Source organism: Protopterus annectens, chromosome 10.part0, assembly GCF_019279795.1.
Source record: "Protopterus annectens isolate FY-2018-M chromosome 10.part0, PAN1.0, whole genome shotgun sequence".
Taxonomy (NCBI): Eukaryota; Metazoa; Chordata; order Ceratodontiformes; family Protopteridae; genus Protopterus; species Protopterus annectens.
Genome location: NC_056744.1, coordinates 1,384,806,764 through 1,384,822,826, shown reverse-complemented (window position 1 = coordinate 1,384,822,826; position 16,063 = coordinate 1,384,806,764). Strand labels below are relative to the sequence as shown.

The following is a 16,063-nucleotide window of genomic DNA, read 5'->3' as shown; positions in this document are numbered from 1 at the left end:
TCCAGATACTTATGTACTAAGAAGCATACAGCCATATGAAATAGGAAAATAAAATAGCTGTATATTAAAGAAACACTGAAAGAAAAATCTCTTGACAAAAGAAGTAAATAGTAGACATGAATGCAGTAAATGCTGGATTAATATAAAAGAGCAACTTAATACGGAATAAAGCACAGTAGCAGTCATGAAACACAGTTCATGAATTAAACATCTCTCATATCAAAGCAATCAGATCCATTTCCCAGAGTGTAAGCAATGCAATGAAATCCACAAAAGGTTCATAATAATGCAGTACATCGGAGGGTAGTGTTTAGTGAAAGTGTAGAGGGCAGTATATCTCTGTTACTTCAGATAGTTGAGAAAAGGTAATTAAGCTAAAGAGACATTAACCTGCAGCCGAGGTGGTGCAGCAGTTAGCATTGTCGCCTTACAGCAAGAGGTTCTCTGGTTCGATTCTCGGCTGGGGTGCCTTCTGTGCGGAGTCTGCATGTCCTCCCTGCAGTTGTGTGGGTTTTCTCTGGTGCTCTGGTTTCCTCCCACATTGCAAAGATATGCTGTAGGTGGATTGGACACACTAAATAGGCCTTAGGTGCATGTGTGTGTGCGAGTGAGTGGTATGGATGAACTGCCGCAGCAGGGCTAGCCACCCGGTGGTGTAAACCTTGACTCAAGATGACTGACACTGTTGAAGTGACACCCCGACCCCATGTGCAAAAATGTGAAAAAGGGGTTGAGGATGGATGGATGGATGGAATCACTTAAGAGTGACGCTACAGCATTTGTTGAACAGATAGCTGTTAATTAAATAGGCAGAGAGGTCAAAGGACAGAGTCACGTGTAACTAAGCTGCAGGATACACATGTGAAAGAACACCAAAGCAGTGATCAGAAAGGTAGACATGAATGACTTGGCCAGAAGGAAGAAGCTAATGGATAGTCACTAGGAACAGGTAGGTGAGTGGAGGGGGCTAGCTTTCATCATGGGGTCATTTAGTGCTGTTATATGAGGTCAAGGGCCGGTGGGTGCCTAGCCAGTGAGTGGGCCGAATGGATTGTATAGTGGAGGACTAAATTACTAGGGGATAGGGAAAGATGAATAGTGCAGAAAAGGTAGAAACCGTCCTAGGCCTAACCCTAACTAGAATGGGCCAGATAGTGTCCAAGTTCACAAAGAAATTAGTTACACCCACATACAGTTGTCTGTATTGGAAAATGTTATAGTAGAAAGTAATGCAAAAGAGGCCACAGGAAAAAGAACAATTGAGGAGGTGGGACTGCTAACCCTTATCATGGGTCAGCAGCATTTGTAGAATGAGAATTAGCCATTTCAGCTGCTGACTGTTGAAATAGAAAAGTGAGCAGGAAATGAGATTGGGTGAGTGAGAAAAGATTTGGAGGGGCGATGATGATTTGTTTGGGGTAGATACGATCTGTCTTGTTCAGGCAAATGTATTGCTGCAAAAGGAACTGGAAGATACACCAAGATGACTGAACTCTTAAAAATGAAATGAAAAATTGGAGGAAAAGAAAACATTGTTCTGAAAAAGCAGAGCAGGGTGACAAAGCATAAGGACTGTAGAGAATGGAGAGGAAGTATATGGAGAAGACAAAATTAGTGAAATAGGTAGTGATAAGGACAGTATAGCAGACAATCTCCATAAGACAGTGGTAAGGAAAGGAAGATAGGTGAAAAGTAATAGAGAAATGTCTGGAATTGAGGAAGAAAAGGGAACAAGGAGAGGGTAAGCACAGAGATGTGGTTAGAGGTAGTAGTGTCATGATATGTGTTCAGTCATAGCAGAAGTGATGGTGGAATTACTGATAGTTAAGAGTGAGGCCAGTGATAAAATAACCAAGACATGGCACAGTGGAGAGGAGGGAATGAGACGTGATAATGCCGGCCTGCAAGAAGTTGCAGAATTATAGGATAGGCAAAGATGAGAAGGAAGTGAATAGCAATGTATCTCAGAAAAGGGTTAGATGATAGAGGAGGAGAAAAATGGCATGAGGGGCAGGTGATAGTGAAGGGAAAAAAATGGATAATGGAAGAGTAGGGAAGGAGTGTGAGGAGAACCAGAAGGAAGAAAAAAGGGAAGGGAGACCACCTTAGGCATGTCTGCTTCCTGTTATTGAATTTGCCATAGTCACCAAAAAGAAGAGTTGACATGTTGGTGCCCTCTGCATGCCTGTCAATTAAGTTCCAAAGGATGCAATATCATAAGTCATGATAAGGATCATGGGATGGGCAGAGAAATGAAATGTAATGCAGGTATGATGAGAGAGACTGACTGCGTGAGCAGTCTAGGATACTCCTCCTTTCAGGACAAGTAAACTGATTGAAGAATTAGAAGATGTGCGGTTTGACCAACTGGTGGTAGGTGGAAACAATAACAGGAGAATTCTAGGTCTCATTATCTTCAGACCTCTTTTAAATAAAATAAATAGCATAAAAATAAGAAAGTTACAGTGCTACAGTGATTAAAGTTAGATCAGGATATTATGTTTGCAGGATATGTTTGAATGTGAGGTTTTTGAAGATGGAAGAAAGAAGAATTTGGAATTTCTTGACATAGAAGTGTTTGAGGTAAACCGCTGCTATTTTTAGGAAAATGTAGAGATCCTAGATTGTACATTAGTCAGAACAGAATGGGCAGCACTTTAAGTTCAGATATGCTGCCAGATCATGTTAGACTAGGGGTTGTTTATGCAGCATTAACACCAAGGGATAGGAAAGAGTTTATGAGAGAGGGAGAGACACATTTCCATTTAAATGTAAAGAGATTTCAGTTGTCATGTTGAAGATAATTGAGAAAAGCCAGATGTAGATAAGAGAGATGTGATAGATATTTTAGAAAGGCCAGAATTAATTTGAGATAGGCGAGGACAGTGTACTTGTGGTGTCAGTACTGTGTATACACAGTTGAATTGCATTTTTACATTCAGATTTGTGTGCTGACAAAATAAGTTAAGAAACAAGATTTATAGATAACCCCTTAATATTTACCATACAAAACTTAAAACTGTAAAAAAAAAATGTTTTAAGTTTATTATGTACCTCATTGATTTTCTACTGGAAGAATTGTTAATCTCTAACATATTGTGCATGAATGCTATATGTATGCTCTTTTTTTTTCTCTCGTACTGTATTGTATTGTGGAGCTTTTCTCCCTGGGCCTCCCCTGAAAATGGACCTGTGTCCAATTGGACTTTCCCGGTAAACAAATGTAAAATATAAAATAAAATAATCTGACAGTCTGGAGTGTATTTGGAGGAAGGCTGATAAAAGAATATGGATAACTGGAATGAGATGAATTCAGTTGTAGTATAGGTATTAGAGATGCAAGACTGTTTACTTTTACTGTTGAAAGGCCATACATTTATTTTGCCATTTTATGAAACAAGGGTGGCTCTTGGTCGATAGCACTGAGGAAAATAAATGAAATACAGTATGTACATTGGGTAGCATTGCTACCTCAGAGCAAGAAGGTCTTTGTTTTAATTCTCACCTGGGATCCCCTGTATGTGGATTCTGCATGCCCTCCCTGCCAGTGCTCGTTTCCTTTTACCTCCCAAAGACATATACAGTGGGTGAGTTAGCCTTCTCCAAATCACACACAGCTATGTGTAGTGTGTGAGTGAGAGGTGTGATGACCCTCCAATGGATCAAAATCAAAGATCCTCAGTCCTCACCGCTGGCAACAGTGGGGTATGTTCACTGAGAGGATGACAAGTATACACACAGTATTTCCAGATGTGGTTCTCTGCATCAAGTGCAGTTTCCCTTAAGAGCACACAGGGATCACAGTCAGACTGGGCCGGGCTTCTCCCTCATATCCCCAGTAAGACTCCCCACTGGCACAGCCATAGACTTGAGATCTCAGCTGAGTGACCAAGCCAAGACCTCCAGCACCCTCTCTGTCCAACCAGTGCTTCATGTCCCTGCCCAGGTAGCTGACACACACACACACACTATTTGAGGTTTGTTTTTTACATACACACACACACACACACACACACACACACACACACACACACACACACACACACCTGGGAAAGGCTGGCGCAGGTTTACTAGTGGTAGTTATCACTGTCACCAGTCACTCTCTATCAGCTACGTTAAGGTCCTTAACAAAGGGTGTCCAAGCTTACTTTGTAATATTAATACTAATAAAAATGGTAGCTTGACCAAGAGCAAGGCTGTTGGGAGTGGCCCACACAGTGTCACCAAATAAATATGCAAGTACTCTCAAAACTTAAATATCTCTACAAGGATCAGCCACAGTGAAAGGTTTAAATATATTTAATAATAAATAATAAAAGAACAAGACAATACTAAACACAGCACTTTTTCATATACCTTTTCAACACAAACTTCTGAACACAGCAGTTTGATACACACAACATACATTTCTAATACATTTGTAACACAAGTATCTTGTATAAATAATGTTGATATTCCTCAATGGCAAGAATTATTTACAAAATTCCAGCTGGCAGTGCTTGCAATATCTCCTTTCATCACAAGAGGCAGTCTATGTTGTATGATAGACTAGCTGTCTCTCCATAATGGGCTCTGGTGCCTTGCATCCTTTGGCTGATTGGGTAATCCCCAGCTTCCTGATGAACTCTGTAACGGATAAAGTGGGTTATCAGAAAGTGCATGAAATGTATAGAAAAAAGAAAGAGATGGTAGAGGATTTGTATAGCTACAGCAAAGGTGATGTATCAAATGCTGAAAGTCTGTAGATTACATTTTTAAGGAGAGAGAGAGAGAATTGCTTTGCAGAGAAAGGAAAGCTGAGAATAGTAGTTCAGATGCGCAGTGAAGAGGAAATATCTCCTGTGTTAAGTGATGAAAAAGATGAAACAAGACTATTTGGATGGCTTTAAAGCAAAGGAGGGTTGCATAAAAAAGAGGAGATGCTGCAATTTAGAAAGTAGTACATGGCTGAAGTATTCATAAAGGCAAAGAAAAATAGCACAATATGGAGTGTAACAATACTGCGGTGGTGGTGCTGCAGTAGCGTTGCCACCTCTCAGTTAGACGTTGCCCATTTGATTCTCAGAGCGTCTTCTGTGTAGCGACATGCATGAATGGACGTTCCTTTGTTGAAGGTTGTGCGTTAGGCCCGGCAAGCCAGTACGTAAAAATCTACTGCCAATCATTAGCGGACTGTAGTTCCGCTGTGGCGACCCCTAACTGGGAAAAGCCGAAAGACACGAACAAATGGAGTGTAACAATGAATATATAACTAAGAAGAAAGTAGTTTGGTTGGTGAAAGATAAGTGGTGGATAAGATTAAGAAGGTATTAAGAATGGTGAAAAATACTAGTGTTATGGATGGGATGGGTTTGACCATAGAAGTACAAAAGTCTTTCTGATGAGCAAGTGATGCTTTTTGTTAAATTGGTTTGAGTGTGGAGTTATTCATAGTGGTATGGTCAGTTTGGTAAAGTTTATTTTGGGAAATGGGTTGCAAATGAGATAGGAAATTACAGGCTGTTAGTATTAATTAATGATGATTGTGAGATTTTATGAACGTAATATAATTAGGAATAAGGGCAGCACAGTGGTGCAGCAGTTGGTATTGTCGCCTCACAGCAAGAGGTTCCCCGGTTCGATTTTCGGCTGGGGTCACTTTTGTGTGGTCTGCATGTCTTCCTTGTGTTTGTGTGGGTTTCCTCTGGGTGTTTCGGTTTCCTCCCACATTCCCAGGACATGCCGCAGGTGGATTGGACATTCTAAATTGGCCCTAGGTGTGTTTGTGTGCATTCTGAGGAAGGTTGGGCACTGGGCTGGCAACTTGATTCAGTAAAACTCTACTGTCACTCATTCTGTGGACCAGTGATCCACTGTGGCAACCCATAATGGAAGCAGCCGAAAAGTGAAGAAAATGATTATCTTCGGGTACGATGAAGTAAGCCATCTGCAGCTTAGTGTTCCTGCAGCTAAAAGTGACCATATTGTATGTTCACACTGTCAGAAAAGAACTAGGTATGACATAGGAAGTATCACCTGTTTCCTTCTTGGACAGGGGCAACAGATGCTGATTTTGGTGTCTCTTTGAACCAGACACCCTTGGGAACACGGTTTGAACTTGGCTAGGTTTGTAAGGGCCCTGGGGCCATTGGCCTAGTAACCTCCTATGATCAGACACCCTTTTCTGAGACGAAGGGACAGAGTATCAAAAATAATGAGGTTGGGTAAGCAGATGTCTGAGGAGATGGAAGAAGAGAATAGGATTGAAAGAAAAAGGAAGTTAGTGTAAGATGGAAGAAGGGTTAAGGAGAATGACCAGGACCAATGAAGAGTTCAGAACTGTTATGGTTCACTGTGGAGGTGATGAGTCATGAGAGATGAGGAAAAATACAGGTATGGAAGAAACAAATACGTTTAGCTGGAGAATTGTGTGGATGCTAGAAACAAGGCAGAAGATGAAAGCATGGAAAAACATGGTCAATACTGTATATTGAGAGGCAAGCAAGCATTTATGTGTGTAAGAGAGAGAGAATGAAAGCAAGCAGAAAAATTGGTAGGATCATAAGGATGTTTTGTGCAACCCTGGCCAAACTTCTAAAAGAACTCTGCCAATAAGGCATTTGTAGAAGGGGAGTGGTGTTAAAAGTGCGAATGCAAGTCATGATGATGTTCGTCTGTGGAGGCAGAGCAAGACACATAACCCAGGAGACCATAGGCACAGAGCCTGACTTCACTCATCGGAAAACTATTGTAGATGATTCTGTAGTCCTAACTCACCAGGTTCCTGAAGCAGAATGGGCTGCTTAGTGAGCCTAGAATGGATTCATGAAAGACAGATCCTCTCAGACTAATCTGATCAGGTTTTATGTCTAGTTAGAAGGAATTGGACAGAAGAAGCCTGGTGGATATTCTTTATCTGGCTATCTGCAAAGCCTTTGACTCATAATTGCATCTCCTTCTCCTTAAAATGTGATATAGGTATGCAGAAGTTAGTAACATGTTCAGATGTGAGAGGGACCATTGGGTGTGGTTGGGGAGCTTTCAGATGGGAAAACTGCGACAGATGGTGCTGTTAAGGTCTTGGTACTGACCTTATATAACATGTTTGGAGAATGGAATACTAAATTGGTCTGTCTGCAAATTGCAGCCATGTTGGGGGGAGTGGTATCAAACGTGGAAGCAAGCCTGGAGAGGGACTTGAAGAGGCCAGAAACATCGTTTGAGAGGTAGCAGCTCCACTTAAACCCTTCCAAATGAATGTTGCTGGACCTGTGTGAACAGCTCAGGAGTAATTATGCATATGCATGAGGTTAGACTTCAACATTTAGAAAGTGAGGGTTTGGAGATTATTATTACAGAAAAGCAAGAACAATCAAGCTCTGTGCAGGAGAATGACAGCTTCAAAGCAAATGCTTGGGTCCATATTTAATGGGTTTGGATTCCAGAGATAAAGAGGAGGGGAGTAGTACTTCTCTTTCTGGAGCTGGAAAGCTTCATGCAGTATTTGTGATGATCGTGATAGAAGCAGGTCACATTACTAGAAAAGGTATCGGGGAAGTGGCAGAAATAAAGTCAGCTGAAGCCTAAAATTTGTGATTTCTTGAAAGATAAGTTGTAAAGAGGAGATATAGCTGCCTTATGCTGTGGGGAGCATCAGCCATTGAACAGACTGGGTCTACTTTGAAATGTAATGTACCTCCTGCAGTCTGAGTTGTTTTTTTTCAGTAAGGCTGTTACACCTGCACCCTTCCTATGTGTGGATTCCCTTGCTTTGGAGGTGCTATAATGTTGTAGTTTGTATATGTAGATATTTGGGGATGTTGGGAACAGTCCCAAATCAGTGGTGCAGGGAAGGCATAGCCTCTTCTGCAAAAATGCTTTTCAGTACTGTTTTTTAATTTTGGTCATACGGTATGGTGGAACATTATGATCAGTATGTTAAGCTTTGACACTGATTACAATTAGGTAAGCCCAGTAGGTCCAGCCTCCTTTTGCTAATTTTAGCCTAAGCTGTGTTACAGTGTACAGTCACATTTTTAGTTACCTTTTGTGCTACAGCATGTGGTGCTCCAGTGCTATGAAGTATTTTCAGCCCAGTCTGTCTCGATATGGCTGGCCTATTTTTGAATGAATTCTATGAAATTACATGCTTACATCACTGATTGCTGTCAGAAACTTTGAACCCACACTGTGGACTCACTACAGATTCCATCAAAGATCTAGTATAGGGATGCATCCATAGACTTTAATGGACACGCCACCACACATGCATGGGGTTGTATCTGTTAAAGTGTAGGGATGCTGTCCCATGCTATCCTTGTGGTAATTGTGTGGGTGTCTCTTAATAAAATGTTTAAGAAATGCTCAGTGTAAACTAGGTCAGATAGTGGGAGGGAATGCATTGTGGCAGTTAAGATACCAAGTGCCATGATGCATGTATTAAGTGCATGTGTCCACTTTAAGGATTAAAGTCCAAAGTTGTGTTGTGAATTCTGCTGCCTTTTACTTAATTGAGGTTCAGCTGCTCACACTCATTTGCTGTCAGCTGAATGTTCGTATGTGTAGTCAAGTGTGGGAAAGTTAAATACAGTCATGGGCTATAAATATACTTTCTGTAAGCTTATGTGATTTCAAAGGCAGTATTTTTATGGTCTAGCAATGTGGGGCAGAGCATGCAGGTGGAGGGGGAGTTTCTCTTGCAAAAAAACCTTTTTTTATCCTGCTGTCAGTCAGAGTAGTCCTGACTGGAGTGATTGGCATTGAGGTAGTAATATCTGAGCAGTTCATGCTCAAGCTCCTGAAGTAGGTTCTGCAAAACTTGCATGGGTTCCATATATTTATGCTTCTTTCTGCTATTACTTGCTTTCTAGATGTATTAAAGTAAGTTAATTTTTTTTTCTTTTTCATGAACTGACCCTAGAACCCACTGGACCTATCCAAAATAACCACAGTTGGTCTTCACCTGCAAAGGATAAGGGGAATTTAGGAACAGGTGAGGTACACTATCTGCTTTTTGCATTTAATTTTTTTTTCTTCTGGACTCATGCCTGCTTTCCAGTCATTTAGCCAACAGTCACTAAATAGATTGTTATTCAAGTCTCATTGTGTTAAATATGTGGTCCTGTATGCAATAGTTATATTATTGTGTTGTCATTAAAAAGTTGAACCTGACTGGAAAAACAGTGCATACTATTAAAGTACAATGTTTTATCTAAAAATATATATAAGTATTCTATATGTGGCTGACAGGTTAAATGTTTTTTTCTGTACCCCTTTGGCTTCTGAATTCTGGATTTCTTGACCGTTTGCTTAGTATTTTATTACCATTCATTCCTTGTCATTCTTTGTATAAACCCGTAACTAGAGTGGTGGATGTGTAGTTTTGTGTCCTACTTAACCTAGGTGACATGTTATGCAATGCATATTATTCTGTACCAGTGCATATATCTGGACGGTCTCTGTATTTTGTGAACTCTCTACTTGCCTCAGGTGACTTATCCAACAGCTACCCAACATAAAGTAAGGCAATCGGGCCATCAGCTGTTCAGCATTCCCAAATCATCTGGTCAGCCAGCCAGCCTGTAAGCCTGGACCTGAAATGCTATCCATATCTGGGTTTCCAACATCAAGATAGAAAGCCTCTGTCTCCACCAATTGATGAATCTGGTTGGCACTCTAATTCACTTAAGTCTCTTTCAGAAAGCTGTAGACTGTCTGTTGTTTTGTAAGCAACATGATAATTCACTGTTTTTTTCTCATGTATGTATTCCTGTAGGCCTAAAGCATTTCTGCAAGATTGGTGTGATGGGAAGGTACAACTTATTCACTTTCAAGGCTTAGACTATCAGTACTAAGTCTTCTACACTACTAAAACTTTCCCAGTTGTCAGAAACCCCTAACCTTGTCCTTGATCCTATATGCCCTAGGTCTCAACCTACAGATCTCGTTAGCTGGAGTTGAAGCTGGTCACTGTTGATGGCTTTGTTGTTTTTGTGAGATTTTGAAGAAGAATTTCTTGCCTTTTTCTTCAGATCTGTGGTTAGAACATTTCATTTTCACATCTGAAGTATATTTTTGTATTCTTTTTTTTTTTTTTTTCCTTGTTCACGTCAAAGCTGTGAAAGGCTTCCCTTCCCCACTCCTTGGCACTCTTTCCATTAGTTAAAAAATGAATACATTAATGTTTGTTGTTTATTTGTGGTTAGTTCTTCTGTTATAGATATGGATAAATCCGGGATGTATTTTTCAAGAAGTATTCTTATGGGGCCAAAATTCCCCCAAAAGACAAACAAGTGCATCAGCAAGGTGCATTTTCAAAATCAGTGCAATACTTACACAGCTTTCAAGCCAGCTACTCTAAAAAGAGAAAACAGGCTAAAGTTTGAGAGGCACGATTGCATTGGTTTGGACATGTGCTTAGGGGGGATGCTGGGTATATTAGGAGAAGGATGTTAAGGATGGAGCTGCAAGGTAAGAGGAGAAGAAGAAGGCCTAAGATAAAGTTTTTGGATGTGCTGAGACAGGACATGCAGGTAGTTGGTGTGACAGAGCAAGATGCAGAGGACAGAAAGAAATGGAAACAGATGATCTGCTGTGGCTACCCCTAATGGGAGCAGCCAAAACAAAAAGAAGGAGAAGGTTAAAATATGAGAAGCTCAGACCTTCTCCCCCAACTACTAGAGCATCCATCAAGATAAAACAGCAGTCAGAAAAGGAGTCTTCTAAAAGTGGTTAAAAAAATAAATTTACAGGCATAGCAGCTGCATGGAGATAAGGATATTGTATTTATTTCTGAGTCTGCTCAGATTGTTACAGTCTAGTGTCACTTTTGCTCCACAGCTAACTTGTTCAGACAGACATTGCTGTTCCTTCTCTACTGAACTCCAGTGGCCCAATCTTCCCTTGTAGACTGTAAGATAATGTGGTAGGCCTTTTTTCCAAGTCTAGTATCATAGAAAGTAACTAGGCTGCTGGCCCTGAGGCCCTTACAAGCCTAACCAAGAATTTAGCCCATGTTCTGACAAGTCAGCACCCGATGCTCCTGTCCAGCAGGGACACATGTGGAATCCCTGGGGAGTATTTTGTGTTCCCCATCCAGTTATCCAGGTTGCGCTTAAAAAGGGTTAATGAGGTACTCTACTTGAAGTGGAGAGGGAGTCTATTCCACAGAAGGGGAGAGTCTTTGGGACACAAATCTGTGCTGCCAATAAGTCCTGTTGATGTCAGAGACCAGGTTGAGGTTGCACGCATGCAGGTTACTCGAGTGGAACTTGACTTGCGGATATGCAGCAGTCTCATCGAGGTGTGGTCTGAGATTGCTTTGTATGCCAGACAGAGGTCACCTCTGAGGAGTCTGTATGAGACTAGAGCAACATGGCATTTAGCCTGTCTGTACAGGGTAGATGTTTGAGGCCCTGGATTCTCCTGGTGAGGAACCTCTGTGGTATGTATATATACATACACACACACAGATTTGATAATCAGATAAGCACAGAACTGTCCCTCTTCATTGGTGACCTTGTATACACTATTTAGTTAAGTGACTTACTTGGAATCTTAAATAGGCATATAGAGGTGGAAGGAATCAAACCATGTATAGCTGGAACCTGCTGATTAAGAACTTGGACCTGAATCCTCTGCATTAACTGCCAGACCTCCATATGTCATGTGGCACAGTCATTCTCCCCTTGGACTCCCATCCATGTCATGTCAGGTAGGCTACTTGCAAGAGGAAACACTTGGACTTCCCTGTAAAGCCCCCCCACCACTGTCTATGATGAGGATACAGAGGCTGGTTTACATACTTTGCCCCCAGATGACCCCAGATTCATGGGAATATTAGAAGCTCATGGAAGTTAATGCAGAATGGCCACAACACACCCCTCTGATTCAAAAAGCATCCTAGTGGAGGCTTTCTGCTCTTCCAGATGACTCTCTTAGGTGGTCCTGCTCAGAAATTAAATGATAGTCTTGGATTGTGTACTCAAAAATCCTGACATGGTAGCTTCCATCCCTAAATAGTAAAAGTGTACCCACCCAAGGACAAGACAAACTAATCACCTATATTCAATGAGTCTTGGTATGCATCATCCCTTTCAAAAATATTTTTATCTCAGATTGCACTGAAGGAAGAGGATCCATGGGTGGAAATGCTGAAATGGTTGACAGATGAACCTTGATGGAGGAGTAAGACGGACCAGAGGATAGTAACTCGCACAAATAATGTAGAACCAGAAAAACACTACCACTGAAAGGATACTGGTTCTTGTCTTGTAACAAACTAAAAAGTCTTTGCATTTACAAATAGATGATTTTGTAGTAGCAGGTTTTCTAGACTCCTGTAATACCTGAGCAACAGATGAGGGCAGAACGGTTCATGCTGCCTATGTTGACCTGGCCAAGGCATTTGACACAGTACCCCACTCAGGCAATGTTGATAAACTCAGGAGGTTAGCTATAAACCCCCTAAGGTCATCCAGTGGATAGCCAGCTGACTCACAGATAGGATCCAACAAGTTAGAATTGGGGAGTCTACCTCCACAAAAGAGATCAGTCACAAGTGGAGTCCCTCGGGGATCAGTCCTGGGACCACTCATTTTTGGCATTTGCTTCTCTGAAGTCAAGGCCAATGTTCAGGGCCTCTGGCTGACCAGATTTGCAGAAGTTACAGACCAGATAGCACAGCGGTTGAGGTATTCACCTCCCATGCACAAGGTACAAGGTTTGATCCTGACCTCCAGCCAGTGCTTGTTTGGCCTTTGTATTATCGGAGGGAGATTGGCATAGTGGTTAAGGTGTTTTGTTTACCTTCTAGACTTAGGGTGCAGAGTTTGATTCTCACATGGAGTAATTGGCTAGGCTTAAAATGGCCCATGAGGGCAGTTAGCCTAGTAGTAATCTATGAACACATCATTATCAAATTCTGAAGACATTTATCCATACTTTCTTCCAATCCCTCAGAGCCACACGCTCCAGGGATCCAAACCTTGTCATCACAATGAACAAAACATGCTGGAGGGATAGGTTCCTGACCCAGAGACTCCCCATACTCTGGAATAGACTGCCCATACATGTCAAGCAGACCGCCTCATTGGCCATCTTCAAAAGGAACCTTGATGATTGGATGGGGGATAGGAAATTCACCCTGGGGATCACGTCAGTCTCCCTGCTAGACAGGGGTCCAGGGAAGTAAATATTGTGGGAAGAAATGTTCGGGGAATTGTTTGGTTAGGCTTGTATAGGCCCTTGGGCCGATAGCCTAGTGCCAACCTATTATTGTAAGTTAGGAGTTGTCATAGAATCCCCCCACACTAATGTTCTCTGGGAAGGGCTGACACACTGACACAAACAAATAACTTATGTCAAAGCCATGGACTAAAAATAAATGCCAAGAAATGCATAATTAGTGTCCTTCGGGAAGTCATGCACCCATTGTAACTGTCATATTGAAACGTGCCCTTAAGAGTCAACCCAGTAATCAGGGACTTGGAGACACACACAGATGGTAATCTAACCTTTAACAATTGTGTCTATAGTAGTGAGGAAATCATTCTGTGTTGTGTAACTTCTTCATAAAAGTATGGCATCTAGGTCCAAGAAGGTCATTGTTCCACTGTAGTTAGCATTCATCAGGTCCATCATTGACTACAGTACTCCTTTTGGTATGTACCTAACCCACATCCAACAATCAGAATGTCTACATAGATTCTTCACTAAAAATAATACAGGTCAGAAGTAACATGTCATATGCAGACCGCCTCAAAGCCCTATCCCCATATTCTTTCTTCTACACGCTGTTGAGTGGAGATCTATGCTTGGTGTACAAGAAATTGTCAGACCCCACCCTGATGGACTTCTTGCACATCCTGAAAACAAACAGCATCAGAATTATCAGTTCTAAAAACTTGCTGAAGAGAGACAGGTATGTATCCCAGAGACTATCCCTTCTCTGGAGAAGGCACCCCATCCATGTGACGCAGAGTTCCTCCCTAACCCAATTCAATTGTAACTTGGTCAATTGGATGGGGAACATGAAATTCATTCCTGGTGTGGCTCATATTTTTCTGATGGACACAGGCAGCCTATAAATGGTTCATCAACCAAAGTCCCTGCTTACACTTATCAAGGGTAGATTTGGGACACATGTCTAGCTCTAAAAAAACCGTAGTGGTTATTAGCCGAGTACAAACCTGTGAGCTTGTTTGCAAAGCCAGACTCATCCTGATTGCCCTGCTTTGGCCTCAAAAAATGTGATTTCCCCATGTTTTGGCCTCATTTCTTGGATACGCCTCTCTTGTAAAGAGTAACCAAGAGTCTACTCTTCTCATCTCCCCAGCCTCCTTCACCCAGACATTCTGTTCCTGAAATTAACCCCATGGTTTCTTCACTTACAGTGATAGCCAGGGACCCTTCCTACCTGATAAGGATGGTTCAGATCCTATCTTCTGCTAAAAGACATACCATTCCAAGTCATCTTAACTCTCTTCTTTAGCCATAGCCAGGGAACATTGACTCTTTCACTGCTCTGGTACCTTTGGTTGTGGAGTACCTTGTGCAGCTGTTTGATTCCAGACTCCTCTCTTATTTCATTTAAGATGCACTTTGCTGACATTCAGTTTTCTTCAAGGGACTATTTCCCTTTCTTGGGCCTTCATGCTATTATGCAAGACATTCCTCAGCAGGGTATTTCTATTTACATGTCAAATCCCATTTTCCTCCTTGGGATCTTTATTATGTGGTTTAAAAGCTTAGTTTGCCTCTATTTCAGCCGGCCTCTTCTGCAGAATTAAAATGTGCTCTCTGGAAAACCAAATATTCTTTATATTGATCACTGCTGCAGTAACCTTAGCTATATGGGGTTATATCCTGGCAAGGACATAACAGCCAAACAACTTTCAAAGCTTCAGGGCACCTTCCACATGCTCAGACTGTCAAGCAGCTTGAGCTGAGCTGACTAAATGACAAGTTTGGGCACAAAGACCTCCAGAGCTTTGCTGCCACTGAAGAGTATGCTCATCTGAGGGCTTTGCAGATCGACAGTCGGCTTGTGCTTTCCTCAGTTTGGTAGAGAAGTTCCCTTTGGAGAAAACTTCCATTTTCTTATTTTTTACTGATGTTTTCTTACTGTCCTCTTCAGCTAGGATTGTTTTAAAGGGTTGTCTCAAGACTTTAACATCCTTTTAATGGAGTACTTGTTTCTGCCAGTTTAAAAAGTAGTGATATGTAGCTGATAAACTATTTTCTGAAGAGAAATGTTTTATTTGAATGTTGTGGGGTTCCCATAGTGTTTGAAAGTGTTTTTACTGTGTTTTTTTATGTCAAAAAAGTAACTTTTCTGGACTGGTAGTTTTCCTGGGATTGTTGCTTGTTTTCCCCAGTAGAGGTACCACTTTTGGCTTGACCATGGATCAGATTGTCAGTCCCACAGTTGGTCCTTCTTCCAGCCACAAATGAAAAAAGTTAAGCAAATAGCCTTTGCCACCACAGCAGGCTAGCAGTTTGCCTCAGCTGCAGATGGGTGACTCTGCTGTGGCCATTTGTTCTACCTCAGACCACTCGCCTCTTACCGTGGATCCCTCTGGTGTAGCACCTACAGCTACAATGAATGGGGGTTAGCCACATCCTCTGTGGCTGTTGGGGTCCCCTCATGGGCAAGGGGGAGACGTTTAAGATGAAGTGGTATCGAGGTCCCAAAAAGGAATCTCAAATCTCCCAAAACCAAGGATTGTCACAACTTTCAGGAAGTCTGAATCTTAATTATTTTTCTTTGGCAACAGATTGTTTCAGACAAATTGGTTCTGAAAATTATTCACCAGGGTTACAGATGATAGTGAGAGGAAATTCCTTCTTACTAGGGTGTGCAGATCAGACTGTTTACTTTCCATCTGTTCTTCATCACATGCTGTCCCAAGGAGTGAAAGTATCAGTTTCTCGTCCACAGGTGGAAAAGGGTTTTATTCAAGGATGTTCCTAGTCCCAAAGAAAGAAAATGCTTGGAGACCAGTTCTGGATCTTTCTTTCGTAAACTTGCTTGTGATAGTATCCAAATTCAAAATTGTCACTTCACAACCTTTTGCCTCTTCTT

At 41.6% G+C, this 16,063-nt stretch overlaps 1 protein-coding gene across 4 annotated transcripts in view; it reads left to right on the top strand.

The window, feature by feature from the left end:
* ZNHIT6 (zinc finger HIT-type containing 6) overlaps positions 1 to 16,063 on the top strand; it is a gene marked incomplete at its 5' end in the record, with an annotated part of 1,270,195 nt that overhangs the window by 1,144,151 nt on the left and 109,981 nt on the right. For 3 of the 4 annotated variants that reach the window (XM_044086022.1, XM_044086024.1, XM_044086021.1), the window contains 1 exon segment: positions 8,900 to 8,971. In XM_044086022.1, coding sequence (XP_043941957.1) covers positions 8,900 to 8,971 — 72 coding nt within the window. 4 annotated transcript variants of the gene reach the window in all.